This window comes from Vicugna pacos, chromosome 3 (genome assembly GCF_048564905.1).
Source record: "Vicugna pacos chromosome 3, VicPac4, whole genome shotgun sequence".
NCBI classification, from domain to species: domain Eukaryota; kingdom Metazoa; phylum Chordata; class Mammalia; order Artiodactyla; family Camelidae; genus Vicugna; species Vicugna pacos.
The window spans coordinates 13,949,243-13,969,706 of record NC_132989.1 but is presented as its reverse complement, the minus strand read 5'-3'; the positions used below and the strand labels follow the sequence as shown (position 1 = coordinate 13,969,706).

At 45.5% G+C, this 20,464-nt stretch overlaps 1 protein-coding gene across 1 annotated transcript; it reads left to right on the top strand.

The window, feature by feature from the left end:
- Window positions 1-5,260: 5,260 nt before the first annotated feature.
- On the top strand, window positions 5,261-17,938 carry GM2A (ganglioside GM2 activator). The gene is made up of 4 exons (XM_015239375.3): window positions 5,261-5,500; window positions 10,150-10,302; window positions 15,798-15,980; window positions 16,310-17,938. Exons 1-4 carry the CDS (start codon window positions 5,414-5,416, stop codon window positions 16,463-16,465), a joined length of 579 nt encoding a protein of 192 aa, XP_015094861.1. The 5' UTR covers window positions 5,261-5,413; the 3' UTR covers window positions 16,466-17,938.
- Window positions 17,939-20,464: the final 2,526 nt, after the last annotated feature.

The window sequence follows — 20,464 nt, the reverse complement described above, 5'->3', positions numbered from 1 at the left end:
GACTTGGAAACTTGGAGATCATCTAGTTTGATCCTACCTTCTTACAGACAGGGGCCCTTGAGGCACAGTGAGATTACAGGCATTGTTCAAAGTCATAAATACCATTCCGATTTGGAGAACAATTTTTGCATCAGTGGAAAACTCTTTGGCGTCCACAGCATGCCCTTCTACGTATCTGCTTATGCTTCTCTGGGCACTCTGTTCCTGTCATTGCCTCTGAAGTGTTAGATAAGTCAGAACTATGGAAAATAATCTTTGCCTATAGACATGTAATTCCTGTGGAGGTTAAAGGATTGACTTCCCTCCCCGACTATGGGAGAGGCCCATTTGCCTCCATTTATACACTCATCTCCATATTCCTGATCCATTCTTTGGACTCTCCTTTGTGCTGGTTGTAACATCTCACCGTTTCCCTAATTGAAGGAGTTAACAAGGAAATCGCTACTGCATGCTCATTTCATCTCACCACGGGTTATGATTTGGCCTTCTTTTTGAAAATTGCCCTTTAATAACAAGAATAGTCAAGATTTAAAAGCAGAAGTCCAGGCTAAACTTGGGATTGAAACCCACAGAAACCAGGCGGTAACAGAAGTGACAGGCGCAAGGCCCACAGGGGCTGTGGGGAGTGCAGAGCCCAGATCCCCAGCAGCACACCCCCAGCAGCTTCAACAGACTGCTATCCAGTGGGAATTCAGGCCAGGGTTTCCAGATTCTCTGATTTTTATTTCAGGAAAGCTGGAAATCCATAATTTGATGAGAAGCCACCTGCCTGTATACACTGGCAACCAAGTAAAAACCAAGTATATACACGACTATATATAAAATAAACAAGGTCCTAATATATAGCACGGAGAACTATATTCAATATCTTACAATAACCTACAGTGAAAAAGAATATGAAAAAGAATATATGTATGTATAACTGAAACACTTTGCTGTACACTAGAAACTAATGCAACACTGTAAACCAACTATACTTCAATAAAAAACAAACAAACAAAAAAACCAAGCAAACATTCTAAGAAACACCATGTAGACCAACAAATGATGTTGGAGGCTTCTGTCGCTGCCTGTGACCTCTTCACACTCAGGTGGTAAACATTCCTCACTATACTGAGGGCAAAACTGAGCAGGGCCCTGTGGGAATTTCTTGTATACAAAAACTTTTCCATGTCCCCCAGTTTCTTGTTCGTTGGAAAAGAGCTTTAGTCTTCTAGACCTTCCCTGAATTCCAAAGAACTGATTCAATCAGTTAGTAATTAGGGAACTGAGGAAATGCAGAAACAAAGGAAAAGCAGCCAAAAAGCAATAGTTCAGCGATGAAACAAGAGTCCTAGCTCCTCGGGGTTGTATATAACAATCTGATACATGCCTTTGAGTTGTTCTCCCAGAACTGAAGGCCCCTACCCAGGTGGAGGGTGGTAACTACATGCTGAGACCCCAGGCTGGCCGGAATCAGAAGGTTGATGACTGAGATTCCTGAAACACCACCCGGATTCCTCACCACCAACCAATCAGAAGAAGGTCATGCACCCTGTGGCCAGCACCCCCAAATGTTGCCTTTAAAAACTATTCCCCCAAAACCGTTGGGGAGTTCTGGTCTTTTGAGCAGGAGCAGCCCACTTTTCTTGCTCGGCCCCTGCAATAAACCTTTCTCTGCTCCCAGCTCCAACGGCTGGGCTTGTTTGGCCTCACTGTGAGTCAGGTACATGGCCTTGGGTACAAGGGCACTTCTCACACCAGCCTTTAACCCCATATACACTGGGCTTCCAACAACACTTACCCCACCACATACAAGCACGGCTGAGAGGTCATCCTGGGCTCTGTTGTTCCAGGGCTCAGACCCAGTGACTCCTCCAGGAAGTCCATGGTGATATATGTTAGAGTGACAACAATTTCCAAAATTGCAAACCGTCACTCCTAGCATGTGGAATCTTCAAGGACAAGGGCCTTGTTTTAGTAACTGTCCCCTTTATGTCTGTGTGCACCTGTTGTGTGCCAGGAGCTTTACATGGCTGGATATCAACCTTGGTTGCACATCTGAACTACATGGGATTAAAAAAAACTACCAACCTTGGGTCCTATCTCCAGAGATTTAGATGAGTTGGCCTGGAGCGTGACCTGAGGGTTGGGAATTTTAAATGCTCCCCAGAGAACTGCAATGTGCAGCCCTGATGGTCTTGACCACTTAACACTTCACACGGGCTCTTCTCCCGACTATTTCTATTTCTGCCAAAGATGGTCAAAGCCCACCTCTTCTGAGAGTTCTCAGAGTCAAAAATGCAGCCCACTTGCACTTTGTATGACTTTAACCTGATTTCTTGTCTTTTGGTAATAATACTTTTGGTTAATATCATGTTTATGTCTTGTTAACAACAACAACAACAACAACAACAAAAAGCACACTGTGAGAGCTGCGAGTTTCACTTTTACTTGAGGACTTAGCGAAGAGCTCTAACCCAGGAGACAATTCCTCAGGTAGCTCTGAGGAGCTGCTCCGAAGTGGTCGGTGGGGGAGGTAATTCTGGCCAAGGGGTCCACACAATCAAACACGGTCCTTGGTAGAAGGTTGCTGCTAGTCGTGAGGAACAGATAACCTAATGATTTCGGTGCTTTTTTAAGTATGGGAAGATGTGAGAATCCACGTTTATAAAAATTTTTCCTGAAAATATCTATCTGAAGGCGGCTTGTTCTGTCAGTTTTCCCAAAGCTCAGAGTGCCTCGTCCTGATCTCTGCCCTGAGCTCCTATCAGGCTGTACTGTAGGTATGACTGGAAAGTAGGCAACATCCTTTGTTTTAGTCTTTACTTGCTGATGGCTTTTCTTGAGTAGACTCTAGTCTTTGTGGGGCTGGGGGTGGGATTACAGGGATGGGATCAGGGCCTTTATTTTGTCTAACTGTTGAGTCCGTAAGTATTTGTCGAATGAGTGAACAGCTTAGCCTGGGAGGTAGTTTATTATTATTATTATTATTATTATTAAATCCTTGTTTTGCAAATGAGGAAACTGAGCCCAGAGAGGTTAAGCAGCCCCCACCTCTGCCTCTGCCTCCCCAGGCTCTTATAGGACACAAGCCTGGGCCTGCGTGAGTGGAAGCAAGTAGTCTGAACACGCCACTCTCCTCTTCTACCTGGCAATTTCACGGTTTTGGTTTCCAGGTCATGGTATCTATGACCTTCCAGAATCACCTCCAAAGCCCTTCAGGGAGAGTGTTACACACTATAATCTCCAAGGAATGTGCCCACACAGTGAGAGTTTCTCCAAGGTCCCGAGGAGCTTTAATCTTTTACTGCCTAAAATCAAATCCTTCTCGTGTAAAGGAGTGTGCCTGAGGCTGAGAGAATGGAGTATTTAGAAACTGGGAGGAAATGGTGTTGGGCTGCGCCCCTCAGTCCTGCAATTCTTGTGATTGCCCAGCTGTGAGACTGAAGAGAACCCAGAAGGAGTCAGTGACAGAGACCTCAACGACTGAACAGGGAATCTGAAAAGTCAGAGGCAAAAGTCCTGGAGGGACTCCTGACTCCCTGCCATGTAGACTGATGGTGGCAGACCGGACTATGCTGCCATCTCTGCCACACAAGGGCTCCTTGGTTGCCAGGGACACAGCTGGAATGCATCCCCCACCCCTAGATCTTTGGGTTAGTAACCCTCACGAGGAGGCAGTTTCCTGTTGATGAACAAACATAATGGAGCCATTCTCGTCTGAGGGCTATAAAAATCCATAGCTGGGGGCCAGGCAGATCATGCAGGTAGTTTCTCATTAAACTTTCAGCTTGTAGGGGAGGCAATCATGAGTGTAAGGTAGGGGTGAGGCAGGGCCATGTTCGGCAGGGGATGTATGGAGAGCAAGAGAGCTGCCATCTTATGGGCCTGAGCATACATGTGGGTAGTAGGGTAGAGAGGCCTTGGCAGGTGCAAAGATGAAGCAGGAACGATGCTAGAAGGGAGCTGTGCAGCCCCCTTCCTATTTTCCAGTGAGGCTCCGGGGACACGGGTGTCAGCATCCAGTTTCCCCACTGACACGCTGACCAAAGAACCCAGCCAAAAGGATACCTCTCATACCTCTGAGGGGTCAGCCTTGGGAGAAGTGAGTTCTAGTTTTGCTTCTATTGTGTGACACTGGACGAGTCCTTTGCCTTGCAAGGCCTGAAACTGCACTTGTGTATAATGAAGAGGCTGCACTAGATGAGAGAGGGGGTGATCAGTATGGGAGGAAGGTGTGCAAATAAAAGATCAGGTAAAGTCTGGAGCTTGGTTAATAGTAATATATCAATGCCAGTTTCTCCTTGTTTATAAAAAAATCCGTATATCTTTTTTTTTTAAAGAAAAATACCCTTATATATTAATGTTAACATGGGGGAGACTGAGAAGGAATTCTGTGCTATTTTTGCAACTTTCCTGTAATCTAAAATTAACTTCAAAATAAAACATTTCTTTCAAAAAAGATGATTAAGTTTTAAATTCTACACATGCTTTCATTTATTTGACAAAGATTGATCACCTATTAGGTGTGAGACACTGGGTACACATTACTAGTGACCAAAAGTCATGGTCCTACCGCTTGTGGGGTTTACAGTCTAGCGGTAATTTAGCAGGAATAATATCTCTATTGCTTTTATAAAAAGCAAACCTCAGCTCAAAGTGTAGTAGCTTAACGAAATCTTGTCCGATGGGGTATATGTGAGCAGAATCCTCGCTCTATCACTTCCTAGCTGTGTGACCTTGGCAAGGCCTTATCGTGTATGTTTCCTTAGTGGTAAAAGAGGGCAAAAAAAATGGATTCCCCCGTAAGTGCTTAACAGTACTAGGCACGCATTAAAGCACTTACTTAATGTTACTTTTCATGCTTATAATAATTATTAAAAAGACACAGTGATTCATAACTCGGCTATGGAGGAGCGCAATATTGACATGGAGCGTGACACTTCTTGTCAAGAAGGACTTGGGTGCGAAAACATAATGGTCCTTCCCGCAGCGGCTTACAGCCCGAGTTCAAAAACCACAGCCCCTCCCCTTCCTCGCGCTCCAGCCCCGCCCTGAGTTAGGCCCCGCCCCGCCCTCGCGCTTTGACCACCCCCCCGCGCACGAGCTCCGCTCCGCCACGTCCCATCCCGTACTCGGACCCGCCCCTTTTCTCCTTAGACTCCGCCTTCGCCCCAAAGGCGGGGCCTGACGCCCACGCTCGGAGAGAGGGGCTAAAGGAGCAACCTCTGTGGGGCGGAGTCGGGAGAGATCTGTCCAATTCCAGGCCTTGAAAGCTCAGTTCCGGAGGGGGCGGGGCGAACAGGGAAGTGGCGACGGTCGGCTTTGCATAAAGATGCCCAGATTAGCATAACCAGTGCAGGCAGGTATTTAAAGGAGTCGTCGCCGCCGCAAATCTAGTGGTTAACCCAGCGCGGACCCACCCTTTGCAATGAGCCCCCTGCTGCAGCCTGCGTTCCTGATCTCCCTGGGCTTGCTCCTTGCCGGCCCAGCGGCTACTGCAAACCGCCCGCCACTGGTGAGCGCCCTGTCCTTTAGGAAGCTGCTTCCAGGATCCCAACCCAGGTTGGGGTGTGCGGGTGGGGTTGGGATATGGGGGTGGCTACTCCGGTCTATAGAATTCTCTGCAGCAGAGCCTAGCAAAGCCACTCACTGTTGGACTCCGAGGGGATCCTTTTCTCTCTACGAGTTTCGGTTGGATTTCAGTTTCCCTATCTGTACAGAGGGTGGGCTATAAGGCCTTGCTCTGCTCCAGATTATTTTGGAAGGGTTAATCTCACTCCCGTCTGTACTCTCCTGTCCTCTTTCCAAACATCTGAGTGAAATTTTGCAGAACTGCAAGACTAAAGATCTGCTCCCAAGCCAGAGACTCATCCCCGTTTACCTGCCCCAATTTTTCCCCCATGCAAAGGCCTGACAGCCGTCACCTCCTCTTTTTGTACTGCTCTGAGGCGCTGCTTGTCCAGGTGGGAGGTTGGATTTGAGAGGCTCTTCAGGCCAGAAGGTCCAGACTTGTTCTTCAGGTGACAAAGATCCAGCCCTGCTCCTGGATGTGAGCCATAGAGAGGCTCTAACCTCCCAGCTTCACCATCTCTTCTCAGTCACCCTTTGCCCCAGACCCTCGAGTAAGCAAAGTTCTGTCATTCTAAGACACAGAAAAGCCTAGTTCCATTCTCTCTTTGCTGCATAGCTGGAGGCAAGTCACTTAATATCTCTGGCCACAAAGAGAGAGAGGCCCAGCCTAGATCCCCTACCTCCAACCTCCTTAGAAATATTAGAGAGCAAAGAGCAGGGGGGTGTAGGGGAAAGTGGAATAGGACTGATAGCTGGGAGGCTCATCTTCTGAACCCTTTGTCTTTAATCCATGGACATGGCATTTGGGCTTCTTGAGCCTTGGTCTACTCATCTGTAAAATGGGCTGGATGCCACCAACCTGCCTTTGTCTGATGGCTGTGGGTGAAGGGAAATGCTTCCATGGATGGAAAACCTCTTAAATCTTAAATTTATAAAGCGATGTAAAAGTGGGCTCAGCCTCACCCTGCCCCAGGGGCAAGACATCTATTTTGCCTATTGAATGGAGGAGTAAGGACCTCTTGGCCTTATTTGCCCAGAGGATTCAGTTTGTCCCTGAGTGTAGGTTGAGAATGTTTCTCTTGGCTCCAGTGCTTACCGTTATGAGGTGGTCTGGCTAAGCCTCGAGCTTGCCCTATATCCCTGTTCTCCTATATTGTCTTGGGATGCCATCCCAGACCAGAGGGTCTTAAGTTGGCAGTTTTGGAGGGGCCATGAAACGTCAGGGGATTCACTCACCTTACCCAGGCCCCTAGTGGATAGGGGACTCCTCCAAGATTACACAGCAAGTGGCATTTTCCATCCTTGTCTGCTCTTATCTGGGTCTTTGGGCTCATATGGTTCAGAGCCCTAACCCTGAGACTCTGGGCCAGATGAAGGCTGTAGGGTGACAGTCTTTGTGCTTCGGGAACCCGAGTTCCATTTCCTCTTCTAGCATTAACCAGTCTTGTGACCTGGGCTGTGGTGAGCTTTAGATATGATAACAGCGGAGAAGAACCCCAGGCCGGGCTACAGTAGGTGCTTAATAGACTGTGATACTGTTTAATGACTGTCATTTCTTGTGCACATACTTTGTGCTATGTCTTGAGCTATGTGCTTTTTCTTCCCTAATAAATTTTTTAGGCGAATAATTTCAGATTTACAGGCAAGTTGCAGAGATAGTACGGAGTTCCCACATACTCCTCACTTGGTTTCCCCTAATGTCAACATCTTGTGTTTTCATGGCCTTGACAGTCGTGAGGAATTATGACCTATACTTTCTGTGTACAAGCTTCTCACTCTTATAGTAGCCCTGTGAGAAAATTTAATTATGACCATTGAATAGATGAGGAAATTGAGCCTCAAGAGAGGTTAACTGATCCATGGTCTGTTAGTGAGAGTGACTGAGTTATGACTTTAATCCAGGTCTCTGATCTGGACCCATATTTCTGCCTCCACAGCTGTGCCTTCCCCCTCTGCCATATGCTGCCCCTTCCCACATGTTGGCCTAGGCTGGGAAGACAAACAATCTGGTGGCAGGCCTGCCCTCAGGGGGCATTGCTAATCCTTCATACTTCCTTTTTCTGGATGAGGCTGGACTCAGCTGCAGAATCCATTGCCACAGAAGCCTGTAGTCAGGCATTGGAAACCTCAGGGAAAACCAGGGCCTGGGGGAAGGTGGGAGCAGGGCACAGTGGACACTGCCTCCAGCCTGGAATCAGTCCTCAGTGTGAATCAGGCTGCCTTGGAATCTCTGAAAGCAGCTCCAGAAAATGGCTAGTCCTCCTCCCCACCCTCCAGCCCAGCTCTTAATCCCAGGCACTCTTTCATTTGATAGTAGAATCCTGACTGGTCTCTGTACTTCCAGACTTGACCCTCTGCCATCCGTTTTCAACCATAAACCAGAGCATGGCGCTCTCCTGCAATGGAGTCCCATTGCACTTACAGGAAATCCAGCCTCCTACTATGATTTGTGAGGTCCTGCCACCCCTCTGAGCTCATCTGGGTGCCTCATTCATTACATGTCCACTGGCCTTCTTTGTAGAGTCCAGAGCATCTGAGTGTCTTTCCACTATAGGGCCTTTGCCCATGTTCCTTCTGCTTGAACCTTCTTTCTCTTTGTACTGCATCGCTGACTCCTCGTCTTGCATGAGTCCAGCTTAAGCATCATTTCCTCATCTCCCTATTTTAGTGAGTCCTTTGTTACTCTCAACATGCCCCTCTATTAGTTTCTTTTATGGCACCCTGAGATCATTGTAAATATTTAGTTACATTAGACTGTAAGCACTTCACGGCAAGGCAGGCACATTTCTAATTGTTTACCTCTATTAACAGCACTTAGCCCTGGGCCTTGATCATTGCTCCATAAATATCTGTGGAATGCATGTTGAAGGAGACACTTGTGGGTACCTATCCTGCCTAAGGGGCCTTGGGGATCACAGGGATGAATCAGACCCTGTCCTGCTTTTTAGTCACGGCATGATGTTTCATTCCAAGGAACAGAACTCATTCCAAGAAGCTCAAGTAAAGGGAAGTTTATTCCAGGTATACAAGGAATCTCATGGAGCTAATGGCAGGAAGTGGAGACTAGGATGTCTAATGGCTGTTATTTAGGGAGCCAGCTCATGCTTTGTGCCTGGCATTGTGTTATAAACTTTATGTATGTGTTCTTACCCTTGTAAGGTCTGAGAGGAAAGTATAAATGACTCCACTTAAAAGGTGTGGAAATTGCAATTCCAAAGGGGAAACTGGTTTTAGAGTCACAGGATACGCATTTGCATGGCTGAGCAATGATTTCAACCCACGTCTGCTGACTAAAGCCTTGATTTACCCCATATCTCACCCCAAAAAACATGCCTTGGCTGCTATTTAGATGAGGGGTCCAGTAGAGGGGGGAAGGGTGACTCCATCCATTCTGTTTTCCATAGACCAGCAGAATCCTTTGTTTTTGTCCTTTTGGCTTGGTCGTGGGTCTAGATGTTCTGGCCCAATCTTAAAGCTATGACCCCATGACAAAGCCCAAAGCCCTCTGAGTGATTTTGCCTCCGTCTCAATTCCCAAATTGGAGGCAGAGAGAATCTGTCAGCCTAGCTGGGGTTAGGTATTCTGTTTTGACCCACCTAACTGTGAGTGTTTTGGTGAGGTGAGTCAGCGTGGGGATGTAGGACCGGCAGGTTTTCCTTCTAAGATGGAATGTGCATGGTGGGAATGCTGAAAGTCTCTTGAAGGTGGCCTTCAGGGGCCTGGGAAAGGTGTGAGTAGATGGGCAGAGTCTGCACGGTGTAGGAAGTGTTAAAGATCAGGGTTCTGGGGAAGAGGGGAGTCAGTGGTCATGTGTAGTTAGACACGATGGTGGAATCAGGGGACTTCTTGGGGGTTCAGAGGAAGAGGAGGAGATATGGCTCAGCAGAGGAGAGGGGGTGACTCGGGGTGAGGGGTTGGTGGTGGAAGGTGTGAGCAATGGGATGGGAGTAAGATAGCCCTGGTTAGGACTGGGGAAGTTTGTTCACCGGGGATTGTTCATCAACAAGCGGCCCCCTGGGAACTTTCGTGTGTGTTCTAGTCCCTCCCTGGGCTAATGCACCCCTCTGAGGGTGGGGTGTTGGATGCTGCTAGGTTTCCCGGTGTGCTCTGTGCTTCTATTGTTCCTGGCCCTGGACTGGATCGGGGGTGTGACACCAATAAGGTCCTGGGCATGGGCTGCAAAGGTGAATCCTCTAGGAATTTTCTTCTAAGGAGATGCCAAGACTGGCTTGAGAGGAGTGGGGAGCAGAGAGGTGGGGGATCAGAGAAGATATCTACCAAAGGCAGATGTGGTTACTCTCCTGTTTTGAGGTTGAAGGTCAGTTATATTGTGCTCTGTAGTTCACAGCACACTTTTGGGAGATTGTGTCTTTTGCGTCTTTTAGTTTAGTCCTGCTTATGACATGGGTAGGACCAGTGTCATCGCAGGTTTATAGATGTGGAGTTGCAGATGCAGCTCAGAGAGGGCAGGTACCTCACCCAAGCGCACATTGGCAGTAACTTGTTCTGTTGATTCTTCTGACCTGTGAGAGTTCCTTTTGTCAATTTTTATTTTCTCTTTTCTTATTGCCTTATTGTCTTTGGCTCTCCCAGCTTGGTGGCTTTTCCTGGGAAAACTGTGGTGAGGAGAAGGACCCCGTAGTGTTAAATAACCTGATTCTGGAACCTGACCCTATTAAAATTCCTGGGACTGTGACTGTCAGTGTTGATGTCAAGACCATTATCCGCCTCAATAGTCCTCAGAAGGTAAGCCTGGGGGCTGGGAGAGGGGTCGGGGATGGGGAGGTGCTGGAGGGAAGGTGCCATTGGTCAGAAGGCAGGGTCCTGAGGAATGTATACTCAGGAACTATGAGTAATTTTGGAATCCTGGAACCCCAGAGCTGCAAAGGAAGTGTAGATTTGTAGACTGTCTGATAGCCAGCTCGGGCTGGGCAGTTTGCTTTTAGTGGTGTTGTTAATTATGAAACAGACTCATCAATTAGCAAGTAATATGTAGTCACTTTACAAAACACAGTCAAAAAGGGGGGAAAATAAAAGAAATCACCTGAAATCTCACTACCTTGTGGATAAGGGATACACACTTTTAACACTTTGTAGGTTAGTCTTTGGAACTTTCTTCCATACCATGGCGTATAGCATACATATTAATTTTGAATGGACTTACATATATATATTTATATAAATACGCAGTGCTCCCTGTAAATGCCCTTTTGCAGTCTAACTCCTCACAAGATAATCATTATTAGCTATTTATGTATCCTGTCAGAATTTTTTCTACATTGATACTAATGGGATTAATGTGACATGATTAAACTTGCTTTTTTTGGGTATCATACTATGTTTCACCTCTTTTTATGGCATTTGAGTAGATCTACCTAATCATTTTTAATGGCAGAAATATTCTGTTGTAGATGGCATAATCTACTTAAGAAATCTGTTGTCAGACATTTAGTTTGTTTCCAGTTTTTTATTTGTTTTTTGGCTATATATAAACACCTCTGCGGAAAGTACCCTTGTCATGCATCTTTTTATACTTTTCTGATTATCCAGACATAGACTTTTTAGGTCTTTTTATACATATTGCCAATGTGCCTCCCGATGTCTGAACCTGTTTATCCTCTAACCAGCAACAAGAGATTTTTGCCTATTTCCACGCATTTGTTGATAGTGACCATTTTCTCAAAATCTTTTCCAGTCTTTTATGTCATCCCTAATGAGGTTAAATGTCCTTGCCTAAGTTTATTTGCCTTTGTATTTTCTTTGAGGATATAACCAGTTCGTTCATGTCTGCTGGGGGTGGATACTTGCATGTTTCCATACAGAACAATAGAGGCTTTCTACGTATCCATTGCAACTCCATACATTGTAGTCCTTTCCTCACTGGTTTGAATTGCCACCTTTATACCATATTCTTATGCCTTCAGCCTGTCCTGAAGATCTTTTCTGCCACCAGTTTCTTTTAACTCTTTGAAAGTTTTCTGATTTGGAACCAGTGTCCCTGAAACTACATTTTGACTTGGTTAAGCACAGCCCCTGCCTCATAGGTTTCTTTGAGCGATTACTGAGTTGATTACATGGAGAGTGCTTTGCACATGGCCTGGCCCACAAGACCTGCTCAGTATGTGTTAGACTTGTTAGAATTTCATTTAGTATCAGTCTCTTCCTGTGGCCGCTTTGACCCAGAGTCCTGTATATGCAGATGGTTCTCAGGCTCTGTGTTCCCTCGCACTTCTTTCCAGGTCTTCTCCAGGCGAGGCCACTGCATTTTCTTTAGCTATTCTTCAAGTGATCTTCTACCAGGTCACACATTTCCATGCTCCCTCCACTGAGTCTGGATTATAGGGCTCCTTGGTGGGCTGGCCACCATGCATATCTCCCCCCCCCCCCCCCCCCCGTTGCCATGCAAACTGCGAGCACTTCCAAGAAGCTGATGAAGTGCAGCTGACTTGGAAGGAGAAAGCTGGAAAACTCTTTCTCCCCCAGCCTGCTTTTCCTGGTTTCTTTGCAGTTTGTTAAGATGGTTCCCCCCACCTCCTACTCCCTTTTCTATTACATATCTTCCTCAACTTACGAAGGCGTTACATCCCAATAAACCTGTCATAAGTTGAAAATATTGCAAGTATAAAATGCATTTAATACACTTAACATACTGAACAGCATAATTAACCATGCTCAGAACACTTAAATTTCCCTATGGTTGGGCAAGATCATCCAACACAAAGCCTACTTTATGATAAAGAGTTGCATATCTTATGTAATTCATGGAACACTAATACTAAAAGTGAAAAACAGCACGGTTTAAGTACGTCAGCTGTTTACCCTCGTGATCATGTGGCAGACTTGGGGATAGTAGTACTATCCCCACTAGAGGGGATAGTAGTGTGTGTCGCTAGCCCTAGACCAAAATTCAAAATTGGAAGTACAATTTCTACTGAGTGTATATTTCTTTTCACCATCGTACAATCAAAAAATTGCAAGTTGAGCCATCATAAGTCTGTCCTTTATTACTTCTCATAAACTTGGGCCATTGAGCTTTGTAAAAATTGAACTCAGATTCCCACTGCCCCTTCCTCCTACATTTCTCTTTTGCATATGTTTTTGATTCAAGGAATATGCATACTAGCTATTAAAGGAAGGCCTCTCACCACTCACAGGAGAAAAAGATGATTAGCCTCATTTTACAGATAAGGGACCCTGAGGTTCAGAGAAAGGTGTAACTTACCCCAGGTCAGCATTCTAGGCTGGTGTCTTTATCCCATATTTCCCGTCCCCGAGCTCTTTCTGGCAGGGTGGTGGAATTAATGGTTGGAGTTTTTGCAGGGGAGTACCCCAGGACTTTCTCCTTGCCAGCAAAGACCACCCAGGAGAGCCGCCTAGACTCAAGCACTGCATAAGCCTGGAGGGCTCTTGATGCCAATGGCTACTACCCTTGTTACTAGGGCCCAGAGAGGAGTGACTGGTCCCGGCCACGCAGCCTGTTAGTGGCAGGAGGGCCACTTGATCTTGCTGAAGTGACATTTCTTTAATCAAAAACCCCATCTGGGACCTGGATGGCCTTAACCCCAGTTGAAATTTTTTGAAGTTAGATGCCCCAGATTCTGTGAGCCATGGGCAAGGATGGAGTCTGTCCAGGAACTCCCTTTTCTTCTTTTGATGTGTTCCACAGGCTTTGGCATAATTTAGAACTCCTTTCTTTGAGCTCTCAAGTTCCACCCTCTGAGACCTTGGTTTCCCCATCCTCAGGAATTGTAAATCACTGCTGCATTTGGCATGCACACTTATTTCAGGCTTTTAGACTTGTGGCTTTCAGACCTGTTGGTTTAACTTTTTTTCCACTGTACCTGCAATGCCTCTGCCTGAGCCCTCCCCAGTCTCATCAAATGGCTCCCCTTCAAGTCAGTGGCTATCAGTGGGTCTTTATCTAGAGCCTTGTGTGCCTAGCCTGGAGCTAGAGGCCAAGAGAAGGAGACATTGTTTTTAATATGTAAGAAATTTTGACCGTTAGGATGTCAGAACTGGTAGGTCTGTGTATCTCTTCAAGATCATGAGATGCATATACTCCATGGCCAAGATGGAGGAACAGAGGCTTGAGAAGGGAAAGGGACTTTCCCAAGGGCTCTGGCAGGTGTGGGCATCCTGATTCCATTACAGATCGGTGTCTCTGTCTTGTCAAAGCTGGTCCCATGACACTAGTTTATTTAGGTAGAGCTGTGGAGGTGCCAAGGAAGTCTTGGATGAGAGGGGTTGGTGGTCCCTCATTACTCAGCATTGCTTGCTCTTCTGAGCCGTATGAGCAAGCAGACTGAGAACGAGGACTGGAAAATGAGCCATGGTTGGTAGTTCCCAAATGGTAAGCATGGCTGTTGCCTTAAGTTTGTTGAGCCCCGCTGAGTACGTCTGTGCCGTGCTTATCCTGGCTGGGGGAGGCATGGCTCCTTCTGGTGGATGCAGCCTCAGAGGCTTCCAGTCTGGTGGGAGGAGCCCAGGCAGGACTGGTGTTCTTGTTCAGGACATAACTGGCCTAACTTTCATTGGACTATTGGCAAAACAAGGATGGGTATTGGCTAAGGGAGAGGTAGTCCAGTAGGAGGTAATTTTTGGATTTCAGGCACTATGCAGAGTGTTTTACCAGCATTGTCTCACTCAATGGGACCTTGTAAAGAGGCAGACACTTTAAAATATCCCATTTTATTTGGGAATGGAGATAAGAAGAAATTCCCCAAGGGCACCATACTAGGAAGTAGCTGAAGTAGCATTCCACCCAGGCCCTCTGCTCTTCCTAGGTAAAGGGGTTGGAGCAGGCTTGGCAGGAGAGGAGAGAGGAGGGCTGGGAGGGGGAATACGGGTGGCGGAAACATTATGTCAGCAGAGTGGGATGCGACAAATTTGAGTTTGTCCACTCAGGATATAGGGTGCAGCTGACCCTTCCTCCTGGGCCTGGGTCCTGACACCTGGGGCAGGTGGAAGACTGAGTTGTCAGCCTGGGGAGCCAGCCTGAGCCCAGCAGGGTCTGGAGGAGTAAGTGCCCATCTAGGATTTATCTCTTAGAAACAGAAGCCCTGAATCATGTGAGCCTGGAGGCTGGGATTCAAAGAATGCTGGAATGTCACAGCCAAGAGTGGTTTCTAGCCAGAACACACCCACAGGGAATGAGATTAAACTCCTCCTGTCCTTTCCTTACAATTTTCCCCAATATCTTTGGGGTGGGGAATACAAACATGGTCCTAAGGGACATGCCCATCTAGGATTTATCTCTTAGAAACAGAAGCCCTGAATCAAGTGAACCTGGAGGCTGGGATTCAAAGAATGCTGGAATGCCACAGTCGAGAGTGGTTTCTAGCCAGAACACCCACAGGGAATGAGATTAAACTCCTCCTGTCCTTTCCTTACAATTTTCCCCAATATCTTTGGGGTGGGGGCATACGAACATGGTCCTAAGGGACAAGTCATTTGGCTCTTAGGCAGCTAATACTTAGTGAATGCTTTGCACATGCCCGGCACAGCTGGCTCAGCCCTAACCTCCAGAACAGAGCAGGACTGTGGCAGCATGGAGGTGCGAAGCACTCATAGATCTTCTCATTCAGCTTCTCTCTGGCTGCAGGGGTCCTTTTGTAGCTTTTCCAGCTGGGTGGGTCCAGGGAGCCCACCTCTTCCTCAGTGTGATTATGAAGATCTTCCTAACACCAGTCCCCAAAATAATCTCCCTATAAATTCCTACTGCTTTAAGTTTTGTCTTCTATGGCTGTACAGAGAAAACAGGATCCAAGAATAGCACATAGGTTTCATCTTGGTAACCAACTCCAATCAGCTGATGGTAGCTTCCTGAAGTTCTGTTAGGAAAAGGTTCTGAAGCCAAGACTGGGCTCAGAAGGAAAGTTTAGAAGCAGTGCCACAGTTAGCCAATGAGCAGTGCATTAGATGCCAGTTAAACAATTAGATGACAAGTGCATTTCAACTTCCATCAATGGGCAGTGACCACTGAAAAAATTCTAAGACCGTGGTTCATTGCAGGGAGAGAAAAAGTCACATTTGATTATTAATGTCTGCCATGGGCACAAGAAAGGATAGTATTGGGGCAGGTGCCACAATATTGTCATTTTTGGATCAGAAATGAGATATCTCCAAGATCCCATCCAGTTCAAAATTCTGTGATTAAAATAAGATGCTGACCTTTAAAGAAGGCAGAGGAGCTGCTATGTTTGCCTTGGAATTTTACACTTTTTCTCCAACTCTCTCACCAGGTGGAATTAACTGTGGAGAAGGAAGTGGCTGGCATCTGGATTAAAATACCATGTGTGGAACAAACTGGTAGCTGCATCTATGAGAACATCTGTGATACACTTGATGACTTAATTCCCCCTGGGAGTCCCTGCCCAGAACCTTTGCACACCTATGGGCTTCCCTGCCACTGTCCCTTAAAAGCAGTAAGTATAGGGAGAGGAGAGCATTACTGTGGCTGGGGTAGAGGCATGTGGTGTGGAGACATTCTCCTGCAAATCTGCATATCTATGGATGTTAACTGATAGGACTATCCTGAATCACTTTATCTTTTGGAGGCCTTGGTTCATGCATCTGCGGAATGGGAGACATGAAGCTGGATTTGACCTCCAGTGCCCTTTTACTGTCGTCACATTCCGTGCCCTTAGGAGAGTGGGAGGAGGGGTAGTTCCTGGCTGCCACCCTAGAGGTCACTCCAGGAGAGTGTACTGTCCATAGGCTCCCAATGACCTGTGGTCCACTGCCTTTCCTGCAGGGCGTCTACATAATGCCCAGGAGTAACATCGAGCTCCCCAGCCTGCAGCTGCCTGCCTGGCTCAGCACCGGGAACTACCGAATCAAGAGCAAACTGAGCAGCGGCGGGAACCATCTGGCCTGCGTCAAGATCTCTTTCTCCCTAAAGGCCAGATAAGGTGGAACCTGCCACAGTGGAATGAAGAGGGCGTGAATGTCTCTGTCTTATGCTGGCACTGGCCAAATTCTACTGTCTGTCCTTTTTCAAGCCCCTTTCTACAATGATGATGCTCCCCTCTCTGAAAGTCACAGTCACATTTTATGCCATTTACACAATTATTAGGTGTGGACAAGCAGCCCTAACCTAAGGGAGGATAAGCCGGTGCTTTTTGACACCCCAGGCCATCTACTGGGCTGGCCACTGCATTTTCTTTCTCATCCCTATTGCTTTCTAAGAGCTTAACTTGTTTGCTAAACCGTCAAGGAATTGGACTAACATGTTTTGTGACCCCAAGTTCAGACTGACCCAGTCACGTCTTCCTGAAGTACCTTTATGGTTTTCTCATTGCCTTTTTTTATGTCACTGACCAGCCTAAAAGCAGAATGACGGTATTAACAGTTTTCATTTTACTTCAACCCCTCTTACAATGAAGGGCCTAAAGTAGTTGATCTCAGTCTATTCTTCCATTAACTTCTATGATTAATTTAGTGTTCTTTTCTAGACTTGCCCAGTTAACAGTGAGGCACAGTGTATCCTGGAGAGGCAGGCCATGTGGTGGGAGAGATATTTGAGAGTGCTTTATGTGTTTAAGATGGTCTGCGAACTCAGGTGCCTGCAGGGCTAAGCACAAGGCATTAGTGAGTGATGACCAGGAGGAACATGTTGCTTCTGGGCACGTCTTCCATTCTACTTTTGTATAACAGCACTGATCTGAGGCAGCTGCTGCCCACTCCCACTGGGGTTATAATCAGGGATGTGGGACTGGGGTGAGTTGGAAAGTGCACATCCAGTCAGTAGGGCAGCTGCTGTCTAGCTATGGCCAGTAAGTACCACATGAGAATGTGGGTCCAACATTGCCAAATATTCTGAATTCTTTTTTCCTGAGAGAAGCCAGAAGTCCAGACTTTTATATGAAATCAATTTTTAAATACTGGCAATGAGTTATTTTTTGAAACACTGAGCAGGCAGAAGGGGCCAAACAGACCTGTCAGTGGGGAAGTCTGACTCATGGGTGGCCAATTTGTGACCCTGGATGTAAGAACAGGTATGCCTTGTCCTTTTTGCCTGGAGACAACTCCTCTGGCACTGTTTCTCCTTCCAATGGGCCAAATCCATCATGTCTGACCCTAGAAGCCTCCTCCAGTGTTGTGGGGGTAGATGCAGCCTCAGAGATGTGAGCTCAGGGAAAATGAGGCTGCCTCCCTGGCCTTCGAGCACTGCCAGGATGAGTGGGGTAGATGCTGAAGAGTTGGACCTCTAGCAGCTGCTGTGTGGAGTGGGGATCCAGTGAAGAGAGGTGGACTTATGCCAGCTGCCTGGGTTTGTTCACCGTCCTGTCCTACCATGACACTGTTCTCACTCATGATCAACCCTGGGTTGTGGGTTCATTGAAGCCTGGAATGATAATAAATCTTTTTAACTTTCTGAGAATTCCTCCTCTGTCATGGCTGTACATTTTCTCATTGAGCACATCTCAGGATTTTCCGAAGCTCCTTTGAGGTGGGCTGTGTCTGTCTGGAAGGTTGTGGCCGCGGGACAGGGAGCCAAGAAGATTTCAGGAACTAACTTCTGTTTCTGTCTCATGAGCTGCTTGTTACCTCTGCTTCATCCTGTCCCATCACCATCCAGCTTCCCTGGTTGGCCTTTGAGCCTTCCCTTTGCAGTGTGACCTCTCCAGCCTTTTTTCCCCTCCTGGATCTTTGGGTATCATTCTCACAGTCTTATTTTAGCTCTTGTCCCAGCATGGACTCTCAGTAGCTCAGTTGTTCTTGACTCAGATGTTCCTCCAAGTCTTGGGATGGGGTGGTTGAGAAATCTCAAATCACAGGGCAAAGTGGATTTTTAAATAAATGGTGCTGAGCCAACTGGAGAGCCACTTGGAAAATGCTGAAAGTAGATCCATAGTTTATACACCATATTCAAGAATAAACTCCAAATGAATCCAGGGTCTAAGAGTAAAAAAAATGAAATCGATCACCACAACACTGGCTACACCCCCAATCAAAGGGATAACAGCCAACACACAGATGCTGACAACCACTCATAGTAAAAACAGACCTCATGACAAAGATCGTACACCATGATCAAGTTGGATTGATCCCAGGGATACAGGATGGTTCAACCTACACAAATCAATGTGATACACCACGTCAACGAAAGGACAGAAATCACATGATTATCTCAATAGATGCAGAAAAAGCATTTGATAAAATTCAACATCCATTCATGATAAAAACGCTTACCAAAATGGGTATAGAGGGAACATATCTCAGCAGAATAAAAGCTCCTTATGACAAACCCACAGCCAGCTTAACACTCAGTGGTGAAACTGAAAACCTTCCCACTAAAATCTAGAACAAGACAACAATGCCCACTCTCACCACTTCTATTCAACATAGTTTTGGAAGTCCTAGCCACAGCAATCAGGCAAGAAAAAGGGATCCAAATTGGAAGAGAAGAGGTAAAATTGCCACTATATGCAGATGACATGATACTATATACAGAAAACCCTAAAGTTTCCACACAAAAACTACTAGAGTTGATAAAAGAATTCTGCAAGGTAGCACTATACAAGATTAACATAGAAGTCAGTTCCATTTCTTTTTTTTTAACATTTTTTATTGATTTATAATCATTTTACAATGTTGTGTCAAATTCCAGTGTTCAGCACAATTTTTCAGTCATTCCTTCACACTAATAGTGAAATATCAGAAAAAGAAAGTAAAGAAACAATCCCTTTTAAAATCACATCCAAAACAATAAAATACTTAGGAATAAATCTGACCAAGGAGATGAAAGACTTATACATGGAAAACTATAAAATACTGATTAAGGAAATGAAAGATGACTTAAAGAAATGGAAATCTATCCCATGATCTTCAATTGGAAGAATCACTACTGTTAAAATGGCCATACTGCCCAAGGCAATCTACAGATTTAATGCTATCCCTATCAAATTACCCATGACATTTTTCACAGAACTAGAACAAATAATCTCAAAATTTATATGTAATCACAAAAGACTCCAAACTGCCAAAGCAATACTAAAGAAAAAGAATGAAGCTGGAGGAATAACCCTCCCAGACTTCAGACAATATTACAGAGCTACAGTCATCAAAACAGCATGGTATTGGTAATGAAAACAGATATATGGATCAATGGAACAGAATAGAGAGCCCAGAAATAAATCCACAGACCTATGGTCAATTAATCTTTGACAAAGGAGGCAAGAATATACAATGGGGAAAAGACAGTCTCTTCAGCAAGTGGTTTTGGGAAACTGGATAGCAGCATGTAAATCAATGAAGTTAGAATACTCCCTCACTCCATACACAAAAGTAAATTCAAAATGGCTTATAGACTTAAACATAAGACAAGATACTGTAAACCTACTAGAAGAAAACATAGGCAAAACATTCTCTGACATAAATCTTGGGAATGTTCTCCCAGGGCAGTCTACCCAGGCAATAGAAATAAAAGCAAAAACTAACAAATGGGACCTAATTAGACTTACAAGCTTTTGCACAGCAAAGGAAACCACAAGCAAAACAAAACAACAACCTATGGAAAGGGAGAAAATATTAGTAAATGATGAGACTGACAAGGGCTTAATTTCCAGAATATATAAATAGCTCATACAACTTAATAACAAAAAAACAAACAACCCAATCCAAAAATGGGCAAAAGACCTAAACAAGCAATGAAGAGATACAAATGGCCAATAGGTACATGAAAAAATACTCAATATCACTAATCAGATAAATGCAAATCAAAACTACAATGAGGTATTACCTCATACCAATCAGAATAGCCATTTTTTTTAACATTTTTTATTGATTTATAATCATTTTACAATGTTGTGTCAAATTCCAGTGTTCAGCACAATTTTTCAGTCATTCATGGACATATACACACTCATTGCAGAATAGCCATCTTTAAAAAGTACACAAATGATAA